General features: G+C 35.7%; 1 protein-coding gene across 1 annotated transcript; it reads left to right on the plus strand.

The window, feature by feature from the left end:
- Nucleotides 1-18,789: 18,789 nt before the first annotated feature.
- Nucleotides 18,790-21,802, plus strand: LOC111906249 (patatin-like protein 6). Its single transcript, XM_023902006.3, has 3 exons — nucleotides 18,790-20,379; nucleotides 20,750-21,062; nucleotides 21,432-21,802. Exons 1-2 carry the CDS (start codon nucleotides 19,240-19,242, stop codon nucleotides 21,023-21,025), a joined length of 1,416 nt encoding a protein of 471 aa, XP_023757774.1. The 5' UTR covers nucleotides 18,790-19,239; the 3' UTR covers nucleotides 21,026-21,062; nucleotides 21,432-21,802.
- The last annotated feature ends 1,503 nt before the right edge of the window (nucleotides 21,803-23,305 follow it).

Below are 23,305 nucleotides of genomic sequence, written 5' to 3' on the forward strand. Positions count from 1 at the left end.
CTTATGTAATACATTATGCTTCGTGTTCCATACGCTTTGGGTATAGGATTGATCGCATATGCTATAATAATTGACCGTTCTAAAATTTTCCAAATGCCTAGGGCATTAAGAGGGAAAAAGGACTGGAACCGTACATGGATAAGTTTATTAAACAACTGTTAAGGACAATCTAAGGTTCGCAAAGGATTGGTTGCTTATGGGTAGTTGGAAGTATAGTAATAGATGGACCATATCGACATTATTATAAATAGATAGGATTCTATTTAGAATGAGTTGTCATATGGAAATATGGAAATTTTTCCATATGTGGGAGTTGGATATTAAGAATCCATGTATAGATTAAAAAACTTTTATGTAGGAAGAATGTTCAAAGGAATGTACTTTGAATGTGAGACTTCATATATATGGAGTTGTCTTGTAACAATCTCCAATAGAGGACTTTGTAATGTCATTGGCCCAAGACTTTGTGACTTTGGTGGTACGACATTACGAAAGGTCATTGCATAAAATGTTAGAATCTAACATGTTCTATAAGTGGCAAGAATTTGGTATTCTTGCACTTGTGGTAAGGATTGGGAATTGTAAAATGAGTGTGATTGAAAATGTTATTCAATCATAGTGTGCATGCTAAGAGCATAGGACAATTGTTGTTATAATTCAAGTAATAAGTTGATTACCCGAAACATATACAATGAATAATGTGTAATCAATATGGTGACTAAATAAAAGGAGTTTTATTTATACTCAAAAGTTTGGGGCCATATTAGATTCGATTATTATTGTGTTTCACTTTGCATGTTTTGACTTCCTGAATAATAAGATTATTCGAATGTTCCACAGTCGTTCATACTTTGGGAGTAGGTATGAAAGAAGATTATCATGAATTGGTTTGTAGATTGTCTAAAGCATATTAGACATAGCAAAGGTTTGCTGCAACGTTCATCAGTGCTTATGAACATGATTTGAGCATTAGATTAAACTCACGCTCACTTGGATCGCTTCATGGATTTTATCATGAGTGATTGGTGAGACGATAATATCTTATATTCTTGAAACCGAGATGTGTGAGTTGTATCTTGCAAGTCGGTTACACATTGATAATACGTAAACGCACCAGTAACTTGGTTTTATAAAACGTATTGTTGTGTGTGATTCAGTGAGTGAGTACAAGCGAGCATTGAGTCGAAGTTTATCTGTTCCTTTTACCCAAAGTAGGATAAAAACGATATATGTGGGCCCCTCGATAATTTAGTGATGACAAACGTAAATGCTCGGCCGGGCTAGGACTAATTTGATTTGTTCAATTAGTCAGTCGTCGTAAATCGGAAATCGGGAAACAACACATAGACTGAGAGAATGATTTCAATCCATGTCTCACGTCTATACGATATCTAGAATGGAGGAATAAATGATCCCTTATATAAAGGACGCGTATCTAATAAGATCATAGTTGACAGCGGCTTTTGAAAGCTACGATTGTTGATCAAGATCCGAAGTCATACGCAAAATAGTTATTAGACTTATCGAAGTGGGAGACTGTTGGATTAGTTTCTAAGCCCATAACTATTTTGGTATGTACTTGACCCGATTACGAGCATGGTCCTTTTGGGTTGCCTTCACCAAAGCAACTTGATAGGATGATTTATGTAGAAAGAGATTAATTATGATTTATTAATGTATTATATGAATAATATATTAAAAGAGAAGTCATATTTTTTAATTAATATTAGTTTAGAATTAATTAGGCAATTAATTTGTGGCTAAAAGACTTTAATTAAACTTGGGGGACTGATATTGTAATTATAAGATAGTTGCAATTGGGCTATGGATCACCTTGGAACATAGGTTGGACGAATTCTATGGGAAGCCCCTAAGGAATTCGTCCAAAGGGTGTTCTAAAGGGAGTCTATGGGCTGCTTAGGGCCTAAGCAGTCAGATTAGGGTTTTCTAGTTCAAAACCCTAATAGGATCACATATTTAAGGACCCCTAGGGCACCAAAACGTGGCTAAGCTTCCCTTAGGGTTCTTGGAAGAATTTTTGTGCCTCCTTCTCTTCTCCAAAGTCATCCTCTTGCTCTTGGTGTTTGTGAGCCATTAGAGGTGTGACATTTGTGACACAAAGCTTTCAGAAGTCAATTACAAGGAGGAATTGAGATTGGTATTACTACATAAAAATCAAGGTAAGATATAAACCCTATTCTTATGTTAATATCGATTATCACATGCTAGATCTAGGGTTTATGGCTTTGGATGATTATTGCATGTTCATTAGACAAACTAGATCCAAAGCTTTAGGGTTTGCATGTACACCATAGGAATGATGTAGTGCTCAAAACCCATCAATAATAAATTAATAAATCAGTCTATCTCTCCAAAAGCATTCCAGTTAGTTACTAGGTTTGAAGGAATCCAAAAGGACTCTGCTAATAATTCAAGATTATACTAATTTCGTTAGTGGCTTAGACACCAAATCCAACAGTTTTCCACTTGGATAAGTCTAAAACTAAATTACTGGTATAACTTCTAAATTAAACAACAAAGAGTGATTTCCAAAGCAACTGTCAAACTCTGATCTGATTAGATATTTGTCATTTAGATAAGTGATCAAATATTCTTCCATTCTTCTAGATATCATGTGGATATGAGACATGGATTGAAATCAATCTCATTGTCCAAAATTCTATTTCTTGATTTCCCGATTTATGACAAGTGAATTCAAACTGCTATTTGAACACATTAATTTAGTCCGGGCTCGGCCAAGCTCTTCAGATGTCAACATCAAATCATCGAGGGGCCCAAAGATATCCCTTTTCTCATTAGGGCAAAAGGAACGAATAAGATTTGACTCATATGCTTGTATCTTTTACTCACCAAATCATGCATGATACTACGTTCTATAACATCGTGTTACTTATGCTTTTTCACAATACCAATGCACAACCGACTTGCAAATTACAACTCATATATCTTTGTTTTAATAATATAAGATATTATCGTCTCAAAATTACTCGTGATAAAATCCATGAAGTAATTCTCTAAGCGTGGGTTTATCCAACACTTAAAATCCCCATTTCTAAGTAATCATGAACATTGTAGCAATACAATTGTTATATCTAAACTCCTTAGACAATTTACAATCTAATCCATGATAGCCTTAATTCACTACTTACTTCCAAAAGTACGAGCGACTGTGCAATTCGAATAATTAAATCATTCAGGAAGTAAAACATGCAAATTGAAACACAATAATAAACTAATTAACTATGGTTTCAAACCTGTTGAAAATAAATAATCTCTATTATTTATTCACCATAATAATTACAACTTTATTCATTGTATAATGTTTCGAGTAATCAACTAATCAATTGAATCAAACATCAGTTATGCTATGTTATGAACATGCATACTATGCCTCTATATGGTCCTTCCTTTGTGAACATATCAACTGAACAATGTTCCAATGATGGTCATTTCATAATTCCAATTCCTGGTCATTGCCTAAAATGTATTGGAATTCCAACCTTACATGCATTGACCTTCTGTAATGTTGAGGCTTCAAAGCCATATAGACCGAGCCAACAATATTATAGAATGTTCAATTGGAACTTTGTTACTAGAAACAATTACATGAAGGTTCAAATTCAAGGTACACTCCATGAACACTTCTCTTGCAATAATTTTTCCAACTCACATGTAGATAATCTACCCCCATTATGGAAACATTTCAATATTCCCATATGACCATCAATTATAATCAAGAATCATCTCAATCCTTAATTATGTCATAATGATCCGTCCAAATTAATATCATACTTCCAACTGTCCACAAGCAAAAAATCATCAGTAAACCTCTGAATGTTCTTGACAGTTGTTTAATAACTTTTAATCACACAAAATTCTAGTCCTTTTTCTCACAATGATTTCAGCATTTGAAAAATTAGAATAATTAAATATTATAGCATATGTAATCGATCCTATATGTGAAGCATATGGGACTCAATACATTATGTCTCACTTAAAGATTTGATATCTATTCAGTCACTTGCTATAATATTTTCATATATTGAATTTCCTATGTTGAATTATTTCAACACGATATTCATATATGTCTATGACTAAGTTCTATTAAACTATATGATCTAATCCTTTAGATTCAAAACAAAGTATGAGTTCCCTCTCCCTTAAGTCTATCATAGTGAAACAATTGCCAAACTTTGAAGTTTGCAAATTGAGAACTTTGTTCCCTACGAATAGTATTGGCAGCATACAATTCTAGCATAAAAATTATGCTCCCACTAGCTTTGACATGTATCCAAAAATCAATTTGACTTCTAGAAATCAATACTTTTGACTTTCTTATAGAAGTATAGATTTATGTTGCGCGATGCTTCGATAAGTATCCAACTAGACTTGTTAAGCTTATACACCTTCATTGGATAACATATGTGTATGTTCAAACCCTTTCATAACTCATAAATATAAGTCTTGAAAGTTCAAACAATTCCTTGCCATTCCACACAATTCGAAATATGAAGAGGGATGTCGTAATCATATTATGAATTTGAGAATGCAATTAATACAAACAATATCCACACTGGTCTTTATCAGATCCTTTGAAATCTACTAAGGAAAGTGTTTCCTCATAATCATTCTCATGAATTAGAGTGAAAACTTTTTCACCTAGATTTTATGGTACATACGTTCCCATCCATGTGAATCTATCATTTCCAACCTAAAATCATAGGACAAGGTTTAGGACAAAACCAAATTTAAATTTAGCTTTCCTTTCGTGGATTGAACTTTTCTTATTTTAAATTTCTTGCCCTCTGGTAGTACAAGGGCCTACCAGTGCTTCCATGTTGTTAGCAGCTCACCCATATTTATCATTGTCCTTTCACTGACCAATGTACCTTTTTCTTTTTCAGTTAAATGAAAACATAGAACTCATAAACATTGCCAACTCAACTGGAAGGTGCACAAAAACAAGAATGTCCCAATTAAGCACGACTGGTTATCAACCTCGGGTCATGTGCTAGTGATAACTAAAAGGTTTATTGTCGATTAACTCCTGAAACTCTCAAGATCAGTACGACCCCCACTGATTTCTTGACGTATGAGTTTTCTCTCAAGGAACATTCCTTGATGGGGTAAAACAAATATTTAAAAGTCCATGTGGATTCCTGACAAGAAAAACACTTCACATAATTGGTCTCAGTTTATCTTTTGTTTTGACGAAAACATCACAATTCCAATTCTCAATGTGCTAGAGTAAGAAAACATTATTACTCTACATTTCACAAGGTGTTATAAACCTTCTTAGTTTGATATGAGTTTCTAGATACAATTTGTAGTAACTAGAGCATGGCTCTAAAACTTGATTGGAAACGAAGTATGACTACTGACACTACACCGTAGGGTGTGGGTGCCGTATCACGGAGGCGTGCGCCAGATCTTGATGGAGGAGGCGCACAAGTCCCGATTCTCTATTCATCCCGGGGCGACGAAGATGTATAGGGATCTTCGTCCAGATTATTGGTGGCCCTGCATGAAGCGGGATGTGGCATGGTACATCGAGCGGTGCTTGACCTGCAGGAAGGTCAAGGCCGAACATCAGAGACCGCATGGCAAGATGCAGCCGTTGGATATTCCACTGTGGAAATGGGAAGATATCACGATGGATTTTATCACGAAGCTTCCCAGGACTCCGCGTGGAGTAGATTCGATTTGGGTCACCGTGGATCGATTGACCAAGAGTGCTCACTTTATCCCGATTCAGGAGAGCATATCGGCCGAGAAATTGGCCAACATCTATATCAGGGAGATCGTGGCGCGGCACGGGGTGCCAGTATCGGTTATCTCGAACAGGGATGTGCGTTTTACTTCCAGGTTTTGGAAGAGATTTCATGACGAGTTGGGCACTCGTTTGCATTTTAGCACCGCCTTTCACCCGCAGACGGATGGTCAGAGCGAGCGGACCATCCAGACCTTGGAGGATATGTTGCGGGCATGCGTGTTAGATTTCGGTGGTAGCTGGGATACCTACCTTCCCTTGGCTGAGTTCTCATAGAACAACAGCTACCACGCGAGTATTGACCGTCCCCCATTTGAGATGTTGTACGGTCGGAGGTGCAGGACCCCAATATGCTGGGGTGAAGTTGGCCAGAGAGTCATGGGGAGCACCGAGGTGGTGCTCAAGACGACCGGGAGGATCCAACAGGTTTGGAGCAGACTTCAGACTGCTTAGAGTCGACAGAAAAGTTACGCCGACAAGCGTCGATCCGACTTGGAGTTCCAAGTCGGCGATATGGTTCTCCTGAAGGTGTCGTCTTGGAAGGGTGTCATTCAATTCAGGAAGCGGGGTAAGTTGGGCCCGAGGTATATTGGTCCGTTCAGGGTTGTAGCCCGGGTGGGCAAGGTGGCGTATAGGCTGGATCTGCCAGCCGAGCTCAGCCAGATCCACAGCACTTTCCATGTTTCTCAGCTGCGGAAGTGCCTAGTGGACGATTCAGCGGTAGTGTCGTTAGAGGATATACAGGTTAACGACAGCCTGAATTACATTGAGCGCCCAGTCGCAATCCTCGACAGGAAGTCGAAGGATTTGAGGAACAAGAAGGTGGATCTAGTGAAGGTGCAATGGCAACACCGCAAGGGTTCGGAGTGGACTTGGGAGCCGGTGGAAGAGATGATGGAGCATTACCCCGAGCTGTTTCAGGATCGAGCAGCAGACTTCGAGGACGAAGTCTAAAATAAGTGGGGGAGATTTGTAGCACCTGGTTCCTGGTACATAAATCTTATTTGAGTACTTTCCAGTTTTAGCCTTGGACTCGGCGAGTCATAGGTCCGACTCGCCGAGTTGAAACGGGACCCGGGACATGTTTAAGTTGGCGACTCGGCGAGTCCATATCCTGTACTCGGCGAGTCACCACTGTTTGATGAAACCCTAAGTTTCAGGGGTTTGCACCCTATTTAATCTCTCATTTCCGCCCCAAGCCAGCCCCCATTCACCCTCAGAGCCCTATACCTCGTTCTAAGCCTTGATTATTGTGGATTTGAAGCCTTTGGTGTTCTCTTGAAGCTTTGGAGTGAGAAGGAGAGGAGATCAAGAAGGAGAAGAGGAGGTCAAGCATCTTTGAGCTATCTCAGAGTGTTCACTAAGGTATGGTTCGTTTTCCCCCATGTTTTCATGCTTATGGCCCCATTGAAGTCCTTCTTGAACCATTTCCAAGCTTGTGTTTACTTGAGGACTCGTAATAAGCAGAGTAGCTCATAGATCTAAGTGGAATCGAGCTCCAGGAGCCTGGATCTACCACCTTTATGGACCCATGTTGCTTGTTCACCCTAGATCTACCCTTTTGAGGCATTTTGAGCCCTAAATCCCTCATTGGTGAGTATCTACACGTAAAGTTGGAAACTTTACGTGTTATTCATGCTCTAGGAACCCAGATCTGTGAATGGCATGGACTGGAATCGAGCAAAATCGCGTATATAGTGATTGCATGGCGACGAATCGGCGAGTCGTTCATCTGACTCGGCGAGTCTGCTCGCGAGTCTCCGAGTTGTCTCCTTTTCGTTGTGTCGAGTGTGAGTAGTGAGTCACAGGGTGTGACTCAGTGAGTTGGAAGCCGAACTCATCCATGAAGGAACTCGGCGAGTCACTGCCCTGACTCGGCGAGTTCAAGGCAATCTCCTTAGATCAAGAACACACTCGGCGAGTTGTTCATACAACTCGGCGAGTCTCAGCATAAGTGTTCAACGGATGAAGATGAACTCGGCGAGTTGTTCATACAACTCGGCGAGTAGGATGAAGGACTTGAACCTCAGTTTAGAAGGAGAACTCGTCGAGTCAACGCCTAACTCGACGAGTAGGGACGGGATCCAGGACAATCGATTGGATAGGGACTCGACGAGTTGGAGAGCCAACTTGGCGAGTCGGGTCAACTGAAAGTTGACTCTGACTTTGACTTATGACATGATCAGGGGTAAAATGGTCATTTTACCCAAAGGACAGTTAGCAGTGATTGATTGAGTATGTTGTGCGAATTACAGTCGGAGGATTTCTGGAGTAGCAGCAGCAGTAGACAGTCAGTTCCCGATCAGACCAGCAACTACTTCGAGGTGAGTTACCTTCCAGTAGCGGTAGGTCTACGGCCACAATGCCGGCCCGCCAGTAGGAGTTGTATGTGGATGATTGTCTCCGTGATATTCATCTAGGGTTACTACTACCTGTCCCATGCGTATGTGCTAGTATGATGTGATGCTATGTGTTAGTGGTAGTAGGGAGATAGTCCCCAAGATATCCGGTCGATAGGGCCGAAGGGGTCGTTATACCCAGCCATGCTAGATAGATTCTGATACTGTGGTACATGTTATGCGGTAGTAGTAGAGGGGAGAATTAGTCTCCAGTACCCGGTCGAGAGGATCGAAGGGGAGGCCAACACCCAGATATGCTAGGCAGTATCCGGTCGAGAGGACCGAAGGGGAGGCCAGCACCCAGGTATGCTAGGCAATATCCGATCGAGAGGACCGAAGGGGTAGGTCGGGCACCCAGATATGCCTGACGATAGATGTATGTTATGTGATTATTATGGTATGTGGTACAGTGGGGGAACTCACTAAGCTTTGTGCTTACGTTTTTCAGTGGTTGTTTCAGGTACCTCTTCAGCCAAGGGGAAGGAGCAGGCTCGATAGCAACATATCACACACACTTTTGTTTCCGCAGTTATGAGTTTATTCTGGGATTGACACTCTGATATTTTGGTTGTTTAAATGTTGTGGATTTCAATTTGGTTTTCGATGTGAAATGGTTTAATTATACAATGTTTTAATTATTAATGATTTCCAAGTAATGATTTATAAACAAAATTTTTGGACGTGAAAATTGGGTCGTTACAATGTCATTTCAAGGAAATATAAATAAGGCAACCAGACAAACCAAAATTTCACTTTATTTAAAAAAAATAAAAATTGGAATTTATCCTTACAACGCATAAAATGAAAAACTATATTTCTAGACATTTCCTAAGATTAATAGCAATCTACTTTATTATCCAAACTCCTTAGTAGTAGCTCTAAATTCTGATCTTCGAACCATGTGACTAAAGTCCATTTCTCACGATCACATTCAGCTCACTTTGCTTAAGTTTCCTTCTTTCTTTTAGATCTTGTAATAACATCAAAATATGATTATCACAACATGTATTAAGAGTCAATGAATAGGAACTTGTTAAAACAATGGAGTTAGATAATGTATGTACTTGAATTAGAGTCACACAACTTGACTTCACTATATCTGAGATCTTTCAGGTACTTTGGGCAGCTTCACAACCAATGTCCCTTCAATTGGCAATAGAAACATATGGAACCTTTGGGGTTAACACATGAAACTATCTCAAAACTAGCATTTCTCCTTACCATACGATCGAACTGTTTGACTTTGGCTGACCCCTTTCCATTGGGAAGAGAAATCTTTTTCTAGACCACCATTGTCAATGTCCATGGAAACCTTGGACTTAGACCCAATAAGCATTTATGATTTAGATGTGCTCTTAAGCATTTCTATTTCAACAACAGTCAACATGTGGGTCAGATCAATTAGGGTTACGTCGATGTTTATCCTATGAAAGTTCTCAATGAACTATTCGTATGAATTCGGAAGCGAAAGAAGATCCAAATCAATGGCTTTCTCCCTTGGGAAAATGACACCCATTCTATCCAACTTGTCAATGTACGATTTCATTTCCAAAACATGCGCACACACAAAATTTCCATTTTGATGTCTACAAGCCAGTAGGGCTTGAGTAGTTTTGTATCTTTCCACTCGAAGAAAATGTGATGTTGGGAGAGTCACTGGAGGAGGAGGAGGTGGAAGAGTTAAAGAAACATGATGTCTAATTCCACCATTTCCCGAATAAGAGAAAACATTTTTACCTTGATTAGAAAGTGGAAGATCATCTTTAGAAGGAAGTGGAAAACTTTTTCCAAAGGAATGAGGAAGACCATTATTGTCTTGACTTGGCATCTATAATGGGAGAAAATAGAATTCAAGTTAATTGATTTTAATTATTAAACCATAAATTTAAATTAAGGCTAGGATCCATATTTTGGATTCGAATTTTGAAGAGGGATACCATAATCAAATTCGAATCTATTTTAAGTAGGTAAGACTTTTTACCATTTCCAATCTTATGAAACTCCTAGATCTTTTGAGATTCATTGATTTTTATCAATGACATGTTTAATCTCAAATTATGTTTTCACTTTTGTGATTGGGATGTCGAGGATCACAAACGAGATGTGAATAACCATGCAAACCTGCTTGGCAACCTTGAGGTCTTCTACCATCTTACATTGATGTGCTAGTTAACCACACACTCTCTATCAACAATGATAATCTTCAAGATGCCCATTATATCTCTTTATAGTCCCTATTAGTGTGTCGGCTAACCACACATGCTCCACTAACGACACATAAAACATGATGCACATTTTCATTGATTAACATACTTTTTATATTTTTCCTAAAGTAACTAAGAGTGAGATTTTTTAAAATAGTTTAGTTACTTTATATCATTATATTTATTAATGAGATTATGTCCTGTCAAATCCGTTATGCTAACGACCCTCTACCAAACAAGGAAGTGGTGGGTGAGAGTGGACACCCATTCAACTACATTTATAGGCAGTTTCCTATATATATATATATATATATATATATATATATATATATATATATATATATATATATATATATATATATATATATATATAGATATATGAAGTGGTTCAAATGAGAACCATAAAAGATTAAGAACCCTAAGAACCCTAATAAATTAGTAAATATTTACACAATAATCTTATTAAACACGTTAAAATCCTAATTTATTTTGTTTTTGGTATGAAAGAAGCAACCTTATAATTTTTACAGTCCGATATTTTCATTCGTAGATGCTCTAATATTTTAACACCAAACTTATATAAAATACAGATTTACACATTCCATTTACAGTTTAATACAAAAAAATCACAATTTAATACAAACTGTTTTACAATAATTCACTAATTCAAAGAAGTCAAAAACACAAACTCTACCACCACATGCCGCCACCAACCACTGTATCAATATAGTAGCCATCATTTCTTCCAAATCAGATCTGTAAATAAAGTTATGCATTAACAACTTAAATACTACATTCACAGTCTAATAAATCCTATTAATTCACTCGTTTTGAATTTAATGCAAAATAATTATAAAAACTAATGGATTCTTACAAATTTATACAACAAAAAAATAAATATATTCATAAGAAAATTAACAGAAAAAATTATACGTAAATCATTCATATTTTAACATATATAACAAAAAATTCACAGCAAAATACAGTCAATTCACAATTTAAACAGAAATTCATTGTTTAATTCAGTCAATTCACATTTTTAAACACAAAAATCATAGTTTAATATAAAAAAGTCACAGTTTAATATAGTCAAATTCACAATTTAAATAAATATTCACAGCTTAATGCAATTAACTCAAACTTTAAAATACAAATATCATAGCTTAACACTTAAAATTCACAGTTTATTACAATAAATTTACTGTTTAATACAAAAAATTTAAATTCACAACCATAATATCAATTTAAAACTCTTAATATAGACAATTCACAGTTTAATATGCAAAATTCACAACTTAATATAATAAATTCACAATTTAAGACAAAAAGAATATTATATTTGTAGTCATATTTTCAAATTAAAACTTATATTTAGGAGTTAATATATGAAGACATTTATATATATTAAATTGTGAATTTAATATATTAAGTCGTGAATAAAATTTACAACGTAATACACAATTAACAGTTTAGTATACAAAATAAATCAGATACATTGTATGCACCATATAAATTCATAGTTTAATAGAGTTTTTCAGAACTCTCATTCACAGTTTAATAATCAGTTTAAGACTCTCATTCATTATATTTATAACATAAAAACATATTAATTCACACATTCACAATAACTTACTTAAATAAAACTAAACAATAGTTGAAACATGAAAACGTCACACTTCAAAGCTTAAAAAAACTAAAATTCAAATTATTTGAGAAAACACTAATATGATAACACACATTTTTAATTCAATTCACAACTTAACAATAATAAAACATAAAATGAATAAAAACTCGATGCAAACATTATAAAAAAACATAATAAACACGGATTAACAACTTAATAATAGGAAAAAACTATGTTTAACAAAAGTAAAAAACAAATGGGAGATTAGAACTTTAAATTCACAACTTAACAGAAAGAAAAAAAAAACTATGTTTAACATACCTGATGCAAATATGGTGTTGTTTACTAAAGATCAGAGAAAAAAAGATGGAGTTGAGTTGTCGGTGCTACACCAGAGCGGCAAGGTAGTAGTTGTGGTGGCCGTTGACATCGATCTCAAACTAGTATGCCAATCTCGTCAGAAGTCGTAGATTTGAAGGCATAAATCATAGATCCATAAGCGGAAATCATAGATCTGCGGTCAGAAATCATAGATCTAACGTCGGAGATCATAGATCTGGACTGAACCACTTCAGATCTGATGAAAACAAAGAATTTTGGAGGTTAAAGCCATACATCTATGGTTGGTAGAGGTGGTGGTGGACCAGATATAGTGGTCTTTCATGGATATCGAGAGAAAAAAAAGATGGAGGACACCAGATCTGATGTAGATCTGGTGGTGTTTCACCAAAAAAATGAAGAGAAAAAGATGATGCTGGAATATGATGGGGACGGTAGGTGGTGGCGACGGCAGGTGGCGGCACTGGTGGTAGTTGATGATGATAGATGGAGATTTTGTGTTTGAGCTGAGTGGGAGGGTTTGAATGCAAGAAAAATAACTCATATCTTATTTTGTAGTTTAAGTTTAGAGCTGAGTGGGAGGGTATAAACACGTTATGTATGTTATGTATGCAGAATTCTTTTATTTTATTTATTTATTTTTTCTTCGCTTCACTAATCTTCCAAGTCCCATTTTAAATTTTTTAACATTAACGGGATATCAATTTAATTTACTTGACATGGAGTGATAATAATGATAGATATGAGCTTAAGTCTTTCTGATATTATTTTTAAGAGTAAATAATAGAAATCGTGCCTATGGTTTGGTTAAAATTATGTGTTTCGTCCCTAACTTTTATTTTTTGCAATCAGACTGCCCATATAGTATGATTTTAATACGTGTTTAGCACCTATCATACATGAAATGACTACAATACCATTATGAATTTAGTTTTCAATTTTTATTATTATTATTATTATTATTATTATTATTATTATTATTATTATTTATAAATTAAAAAGAAAAAAAAGTATGGCCCACCTTTATCTGTCTCTCTCCCTCTCTTGCATATCTCTCACATCTCCATGTTCCACCGTAATCACTAAATCACAAAGAGTTCACCAATCACCATCCCCACCCACCTCCAACCACAACCAACAGTTTGCTACATAGTCGTTGCGGCCGCCGATCATACTCCATGGTTTTGCTCCACCGCCATCGAAAACCTTCTTGTCCCTTCATCTTCATCGGTTTTGCTCCAATTCTACCTCCTCCGTTTCCTCCGTTGGAGACCACTACACCTTAACTAACCATCCCCTAAACCACTGACTCGCTTCCAGATCCCTTCCCCCCAGAAAAACAATGTTACTGGTCTCTACCCTGCCATACCCTCTCTCTCGCTGTATCATTTCCTCTAGCCATAAAACATCGTTGCCACCGCTCTTTGCTCTGCTAGTTATGAATATTGCTCTTTAATCCACGTATCTCTACTCCCTCTCCTTGCAGAAACCCCATTGAAAAAACCATTTTCCTATCTCACTATTATCACTCTCTACTTCATCATTTATACCCTACTTGATTTGGATTTGGAGAACAGTAGGTGGATGCTTTTAAATTCCAACCAATGTATGTTTTCTCTATGGATTTGAAGAATAAAGGCTTGGAGGATTTTAAGAACATGTAGGCTTTGTTGGTGTTTGATTTTGATTTTCCCCCCTTTTTTGTTTGAGTGGTGGTGGTGGTAGTAGTGGTTGATTACGATGGTAGTCGTGGCCAATGACAATGTTGGTTTCTCTAACGATGAAAGATTCAGATCAACAAATAGATTAGATGTGTGTTGAACACTATGGTTTCTTTGGCAATCGTTTCTATTGTTAAAGAAAGAGGTCAGAGATGACGATTAGCCGAGTATATAGAAGGTAGCGGAATATACCAGTAGGAGAAGAAAGAAACGAGAGGAAGTGGCCAGGGGTTACTAGCTGTAACGCCCCCGTTTCCCCCCATGCATTAATAAGGTGATGTAATAGTTAGGGTCAACAACTATAACCTATTTTAGGTAATAAAGATGAATTATATGTTTCATGATTATCATAATATAATAAAATAGAAAAAATCAGCCGAATCACCCGTAAATCGTAAAAAGAATTGCGCCAAAACATACATACATACATACACACACACACACACACACATATATATATATATATATATATATATATATATATATATATATATATATATATATATATATATATATATATATATAGAAAGTACACGTCGTCTCGATCCCAAAAATAAAAATTTCATAGAAATCCGACTCCGTATGAATTAGATGTGATTTTTATAAGGTATAATAGTCAGGCCGCACACAAGGGATGTGACGTAAAAAGATACAAAGAGAATGGTTAAATTTTGGATTATTCACCAAAATGAAATTCATAGAGGAACACCAAAATCAGAGTCTGTACGAGAGAGTTATGATTTTTGCAAAACTATTAAGTAATATAAAAATAAGAACTAAAAAAAAAAATACAAATTAGCCGATGGAGCCTAAGGGAAAATTGTAGTACTCGTTGAGGGCTATACGTGGAAAAAAAGAAAGTAAAAAACAGAGTCCGTGTAAAGAAGTTACGAAATTTACAAAATTTGTGTTTTGTGCTGTGGTCCACACCAAGTCTACGACACACGCTTCTAGAAGGTGAAAACATGGACCACGAAAAGGCCCACACGTGGCACAAAGTTGATGGGGGAGACATAGCCTTAAAATGCATGACGTGCACCTCTTTTACACGCTGTGCACTCCAAATTTTCCTATAAATAGCTCATTTGTGCCTCTTCCATTACCCACATCCCCTGTACAACTCTCTCTTGAATTTTAATTCTTTGGTCCGAATTCTTCATAGAGTTTAGGGTATTTTGGCAAGTTCTGAGGTTCCTAGGAGCCTGACCTCTAGTAGCCATCAGTCTGAAGTTCTGTCAGTGCAATTTCCAGACTTTTGTCTAAGAAACCCCAGTAAGTTAAATTACACCCTATCTTATCTTAGTGTAATTTATATTTAAATTCATAGTGGTTGTTATGAATTTATAAATAATAACTATCAGTAATTCCGTGTTGTTATGTCGATTGATCTACTTACGAGATAAGTGACTAGAATGGTCAAGTTGGCTTGGTTGTTGGATTTCAGAAAAGCTATTATGCCGAAATGGTCATGCCTCCCAAATGTCCTGCCTTGTTGATCCTTGTTTTATAGAGCTGCCAGTATTCATTGGAATGATTGATAGGTCTAGACTATTTTCAGTCACGTAGAATATTAGACTAAGACGTAGTGGTAATGATACTAGGTTACATCAAAGTAAAAGTTAGTTGCTAGAAGCGAAGTACTGTCCGAGTTTTGAGTTATCACTTTAGCAAGTGAGTGTGTAGTTACTTTCATCTTACACATAAATATAAAATATTTAAGATAATTACATGCTATATGTGCCTATTATTTGTGTTCCTGATATCTATGCTAGATGAACAATTTATACATGTTTTACTTGATTCAAATTGTATGTCTTTTTATACCTATAAATATATTGCGTAGAGATAGGTAGATAAAAGATGATATAGATGGTGATAGATGAAAGATGAAATAGATGATGAGAGGCCTTGACTTATAGATGATATAGTCATCTAGCGGAGTATAGATGACAACCACATACTATTCTAGACAGTCTAGTGGAATGTTAGAATGCTCGCAACCTGTAGGTGTCTTTGAACTAAGTGTTCACCAGGTGTACTCCCCCCCCCCCCCCCCCCCCCCCCCGGTTGCCTTATTGATATATAGTGCTAAGGAATCCCCTGATCATTATTGTCTATCCCGAAGATAATCGTTAGGATAGGTCCCTCGAATTAAATGTTTTAGGGACAGAGAGTGATGATAACGGGAATGGGTAATCGGGTAGAATGATTTGATAAAAAATATAATTAAAAGAATTTAATTATTGTGGGTTGAAAACCTAATGTGCGCAACACTTTATGGATTATTATGGGTAGTTGGGTAGAATGGTTTCCCAAGTCTGACTCACTCAATTTTTTGCATTACATGTAGTGGCACAAAAGTATATGTGTGATGAATGATGGGGGATTTATGGATTATAGGCCGGTAGAATAATAGATGTTTGTAAGACATGTATTATTTCTGTTTATGCTTGTGTACTATATTGACAATGACATCCCAACGCTTTTAATATAAGTAAAATATATTTCTTCAGAAATGTTTTGATAATAGCATTATCATATTTTTTGGAAAAAAATTCTGCAATAACATTCTTTAAAAATGATACTCTGATTTTAAATAAGCATAAATAAATCGGTATTTTTTGGCCGTGAAATTTGGAATGTCACACCAGCGGCTTTTGAAGTTAATATCTTATTGGCTATTAGGGTATACATCATCAGTTGTACGTACGTTTTCAAGGGTTGTACATTTATTGCATAACAATACTAAAAATAAATAATTATATAAAACAAAAAAAAAATTATAGAAAAAAATTTAGTAAGGGTAACATGGTAATTTTAAGTCGGCTAGAGACCAAGAACGCAACAAAAACTAATAATAAGGATGATCCGAGTGCAAAAAGAAGATTATGGACCGCACACGTAATTTTAATCAAACCACAACGACGATTCAATAATTTACTCTATTTTTAATTATAAACGATTTATTATTTAAATACTTCGAAAAAGAACCGTGAAGATATACTTCATTATTTTAACAATCAAATATGCATATTTTTATAGCTTTTTTTTTTTTTTTTTTTTTTTTCTTTTTTCGTCTTTTTAAAAAATTTATATATATATATATATATATATATATATATATATATATATATATATATATATATATATATATATATAAAATTTATTTTAAACATAAATTTTATAAAAAGAGTAAAATTATCATTTATTCTTTTTCATACATTTTATTAGTTTCACTTTGGCAACTTTGGCCATCTGACTCGGTAAGAAATGTCTGATTGAGAAAAGAGTTGGGAGGTTGACTGAGAAAGAAAGCAAGACTTTACAATAATACCTTTGACCTTGGATAATAACAAGTGAAATGGAAGGTTACAAGAATTGAACTCAAGTCTCCACTATACATATAATGATGTTTACCAACAAGTTAAAGAGTTTTTTGTGTTTTAATCTCTAAAATAGTATATTTAATGTTTATTATGCTGGAAGTTTTTGTATACATTATTATTATTATTATTATTATTATTATTATTAAGAACATCAGGTAAAATGGTCATTTTACATTAGTCAGCACATTCAGTCAGATGTATAATCAAACAACATAGTTTCTTACTCCGTCAGAAGTTATTACTCAGACAGACCTTTCTCAATCAGCACTTTCTCAGTCAGCAACTATCAAACGAACCCTAGCTATATCCCTCTAGGCATCTCTATAGATTCACTTAGTTTATCCTTTCGGGCTTTCACGACTTAATATATGTAAAAAGCAAACAGCCCCGTAACGACTCAATTGATAAAGTGATCTTTATGGATAATGAGATGCCAAAACTTATAAAATAATTAAAATATTAATAATCATTTTAATTAAATTAATTTTATCGTATCGGATATTTAGAAACAGACACCATTTCATGAAAAATATATTTTCAAAAGAATTAGCATGTTTTAAAATTGCCACAGTAAAAATATAATAATATTAAAAGAAATTGATCGTTGTAGAATTGAAGAAATCACCTTAAAAACATTATAAACCATTTATTTTTTTATTAGTAACCAAAAAGTTATAAACGAAGAAATCCTCTGCTAACATTTATTTTCTTTAAAGCCATTGAAAATTTGCAACTGGTTATAGGTAGTTAACTTGCTAAAATATGACATATGAAAACGTTATCTGTTTTTTATGTTTAAAGAAATAAATGTGTTTATTTATAAACCATTTCAAAGTTTTAGTATTTTCTGATAATAATAGTTTTTGACAATTTTTTGAATAGAAAAACTTATTTCAAATTATAAATTAAAATTAATATTAACAAAATATAAATTTTGATAACGTTATCATGAAAGTCTTTGATCGAGCATAAAACGTACGTCTAGTCGATAAAATGATGGGATTGTTACGCGTCATGAGATGCCAAAAATTTTAAAAGTCTTAACTTCTTTTATGTGACAAATTTTATAAAACAATTAATTATTTGTAATCATTTAAATTAAATTGACTTTATCGTATTAGATATTTAGAAACAGACACCACTTCTAAGCAATATTATTTAAAAAGAATTAACGTCTTTCGAACTTTTGTCACATTAAAAAAAATTATATTAAAAGAAATTGATCGTTGTAGAATTGAAGAAATCATTAAAAACAAATATAAAACATTTATTTTTTAAACATTTTTTATCAGTAATCAAAAAGTTATAAAAGAAGAAATCTTCTGCAATCAATGTGTTTTTTTGCTGCCTTCTCACGGCCTCCATTTGTCTCCTTTTTTCCATTCTCCTTCCTTCCATTTTTCTGATCAACTCTTTTGACGTGTTCATAGTTTGATTCCAATTCTTTTTTGTTTTTTGGAATCGAGTGGAATAATTTTTGAGATTCAGTAAGTTTAACTGTCTGATATCGATGGAAAAGACGAAGAACTTGTTAAGTATCATTGTGACAAGAACTCGAGTTTCATGTTTTTTGGCGGGAGGTTCTTGGTGAGTCTTTGCTTTTGCTTTTGTTTAATCCGCTTGATCGTGTAAATTTGGCTGAAGAAACACATGTATATGTGTGTTTGACGGCTATATTTGTTCAGAAATTAATGTTTACGTACCTAGGGTTCTAATTGGAAGGACTGTGTGTGTGAAGATTTCGGAAAATAATCGATTGTTGTTATTAGAAGAAAATGAATTCGAATCATTCATCACTAGAAATGCTGCAAGAACCGAGCATCGACACCGATAAACTCAGCTACGAGATCTTTTCGATTCTCGAGAGCAAGTTTTTATTTGGTTACGACGATCAGAAGCTTTGGCAACCTAAACAGGTTTCCCCGGAAGTTTCTGTTGCGGCGGCTGACTACGAAGGTGTTCAATCGATTAAGAACCAGAGAGGCAAAATCTGTGTTCTCTCGATTGACGGTGGAGGAATGAGGAGTATATTAGCCGGTAAAGCCCTAGCATATCTGGAAAACGCTTTGAAGGAAAAGTCCGGCAATCCTAACGCGAGAATTGCTGATTATTTTGATGTTGCCGCCGGCACGGGAGTAGGAGGCGTCTTTACGGCGATGCTGTTTGGAAGTAAGAACCAGAGCCGTCCGATTTTCAAGGCGGAGGACACGTGGAAATTTTTAGCGGAACAAGGGAAACGACTTTATGATCAAAAATCAAGTTCAAGCGGTGGTGGAGGCTTATTCAAAAGGATTTTTCGGGGGCGAAGCGGTGGCGGTGGCGGTGGCGGTGGCGGTGGCGGAGGGATATCTCACGCTACTACCGGATTTGAAAAAGCAATGAAAGAAGCATTCATGGTGAACGGACAGAGTTTGACTTTGAAAAACACATTGAAGCCGATTTTGATCCCCTGCTACGACCTCTCCAGCTCGGCTCCGTTCCTGTTTTCCCGAGCTGACGCTTTGGAAACCGACAGCTTCGACTTCCAGCTGTGGGAGGTTTGCCGTGCGACGTCAGCCTCTCCGGACTTGTTCGACCCGGTATCTATGAAGTCAACCGACGGAAAGACACGTTGTGTAGCGGTTGACGGCGGACTAGCTATGAGCAACCCCACCGCCGCTGCGATCACGCACGTGCTACACAACAAACAGGAGTTCCCGTTCGTGCGAGGGGTGGAGGACCTTTTGGTACTTTCACTTGGGACCGGTCAGCTTCTTGAAGGAAACTACAATTACGAACAAGTCAAAGGCTGGAAACCCCACAACTGGTGTCGTCCCATGGCTCGAATTTCCGGCGACAGCTCTGCCGATATGGTAGACCACGCCGTCGCCATGGCGTTTGGCCACAGCCGTTGTAGTAACTACGTCCGTATCCAGGTATAAACTTGTCAATTGACGATCCTAATTCATCAAACATTTCTTAATCTTCAACAACCAGTTCTTCAAAGTTAACAATGGTAAATTTATGATAATGTACACCTTCTAATTCACGATGTACAAGTCAAAAAAGGACTAGGAAACTAGTGTTGAAACATCAGGTGATTATTGGAAAGATGAGTTTGTGTCTTTATTTTTCTTGTTTTTAGGGTTTTGCCATATTTGTATAACACAAAAAGAAGTAGCATGATTTACTAGTATATGCCCTTTTTACTTTTTGGTCCGATGGTCCTCCTTCTCTTTTCTCATGCCCCTTCAGTTTTTAAATACAGTACTTTTCTGTAACCTTTTTATATTTTTCAATTAATAGGCAAATGGATCAAACATGGGTCGGTGTGGGATGAATGTGGACTCGGACCCTAGTCCAGAGAACGTAAAAATGCTGACAGAAATAGCCGAGGAGATGCTGAGACAAAAGAACGTTGAATCGGTGCTGTTTGAGGGAAAGAAGATCGGTGACCGGAGCAATCTGGAGAAACTTGATTGGTTCGCCGGAGAACTTGTGTTAGAACATCAGAGGAGGAGTTGCCGGATCGCTCCCACTGTTGCTTTTAAGCAAACCTCCCAGAAACAACAACAGACATAATCAAACAGAACCGAGTTCCCTTCCCATAAAGATAAAGGTAAGCTTTTTGTTAAAAAAAAATCTTGGTTATTATAGGGGTATGGGTGTCGGCACAAACAAAGGCCATTTTGGTCTTTTTAGCAGTGTAATCTGAAAAGTGTTTGTTGGGTTGGAGGGTATGTTTAGTCAATTTTTTGTTGTGGAGAGAAAGAAGGGGACAAAAATACCCTTGTTGACAAGATTTGGGGGTGGTGACCTGATGATGATGACCCCCGGACCCTTGGGGTGGGTCCTTGTTTGGACTTTGGACTATTCCAATATGGCATATGCCAATTGCATGAGGAATAATTGTGACCATAAAGCCCCTGTTCTGTTGTTAGAAAGAATTTTAATAAAAAATGTGATGAAAATTGATTGTGGAATGCAGGCAGGAGGAAGGGAGGTTGGAAATAAAGTAAAGTAATGTGTAGTATGTACATGTGAGGATGAGGAGCAGCTTTTACTTTGGGGGTAAAAATGAGTTGAAAGGACACTCGACTATCAAAACAAGAAGAAAAAGGTAAGGTTAGGGATGGATTTAGATGAAATTTGTCTGGCTTGTAAGGAAAGTGGTGTCCATTCAATCACACCACCCTGCCCCACCTTACACCGCCCTACTCTATTTGTGAGGGGCAAAAATGTAAAAATATGTGTACAAGTATTATATATGGGACATGGTCAAAGGAAGGGTGAGAGTCTTATAATTGTATGTTGTTGTTGGTGTTGTTGTTAATAGAGAATTATTGTTAAGTTGGCCCACTTGATTTTTGTAGTGATCAGATTAGAGTTACAATATATACATATTCAAGTCCCAAGGAAGATGATTATAATTGTAGTTGGTGTAAAGGAGAAGGGCCACTTGTTTATGCTTTTGCAAAAAATGTTAAAACTAAAACTGTGTGTTTGTTTTTGTGTATATAAACTAGGTTTTTTACCTTATTTTTAGTGTTTGTTAGACCATTACAATAGTTCATAATTTTTTTTTAAAAGCTATTTGAGATAACTATAAGTCTTCTAAATATCACTTAATTTTTGTCATGCATCGTACATCATATTTAACCATAAAACTATTATTAATTTCACTATTGTTAACCGTCTCAAAAATGAGTTTTCTACAAATGAAGACTCGTATAATAACATAAAAGAACTAAACACAATCATTTTAGGTTCCAGCTAGTTTTACACATGAACTTGTTTTGGTTTTTTAGCAAGTTTTACAAATCTACGTTGTCTCAATTCATTTTTATTTTAAGAAGCCTATTTTTCAAATCGATTTACAAGGGAGGACTATGTTTGTATTTTAACATATAAACCATGTTTTAAAAACCGGTTCAAGCTGACTCATTGAACTAGTGGACCGAAAACCAATGACACGAGCGGTTCAACAATGATATGTTTTATGATAATTTCTAAATCGGATTGAACCAGATGGTTTCTTCAAAAACAAGTTGAACCGGTGTGATAGAATCAGTATAAAACCAGATTTTACAGGTTTATTGGGACTTAGATAGTTCTATTTCTAAAGAAAATTGAATAGATCGATAAAGAAAATTGAATAGTCATGTTATCCAGAATATACACAACTTGAAGACAGACACATACCACTACCAAATCAGATGTAGGCCAACCGTTGAAACGGTTGAATCAATTCTACTAAAAAACTGATTTTTAAAACATTACAAAAAAATATATCATTATATTATATTCGTAGGTGATTAAAATGTAAAATTTTGTTATAGTTATCCCCACATATAACTTCACTTGTTTCGGCATCAGTTTACATTGCCATTAATATTTACCATCGGGTTTTATCATGATTTGTTTTAATAATGTTTCATATAACATAACACTATTGTTAATTATCTTTCTTATTTTTCTTTTATATCATTTTAAATTTATCTTTCAATTTATAGTTAATTTAACCAAATACTATTATTTTTATTAAGAACTAAGATGTCACACGTATCTTTTATATATTTATAGTTATTTATATTGTAAATAATTAGTCAAATACAGTTGTAGTTTCTATATATTTTTCCTAGTTTAGTGCTTATAGCTGCGATCATATTCCGGCTATAAAGTGACTTTCGATTGTAAATGTTAATCAAGCAATTCAATACTCATTCATATCTGTATACCTTTATTTGGTATCAAAGCCCTCCTAGCTCTCACGAATTCTTCGATCCAAACACTCTTCTTCTTCACAATTAAGGTTCTTTAATGGCGAACAAACAAACACAAATCACAACCGCCACTCACTTA

Source organism: Lactuca sativa, chromosome 2 (assembly GCF_002870075.4).
Source record: "Lactuca sativa cultivar Salinas chromosome 2, Lsat_Salinas_v11, whole genome shotgun sequence".
Lineage (NCBI taxonomy): Eukaryota > Viridiplantae > Streptophyta > Magnoliopsida > Asterales > Asteraceae > Lactuca > Lactuca sativa.

What these genes read in the sequence shown, in the direction of transcription:
- LOC111906249 (XM_023902006.3), top strand. Translation starts at nt 19,240, where the DNA reads ATGAATTCGAATCATTCATCACTAGAAATGCTGCAAGAACCGAGCATC. An exon ending in GTAACTACGTCCGTATCCAG is followed by an intron (nt 20,380 to 20,749) that starts GTATAAACTTGT and finishes TTCAATTAATAG; the next exon opens with GCAAATGGATCAAACATGGG.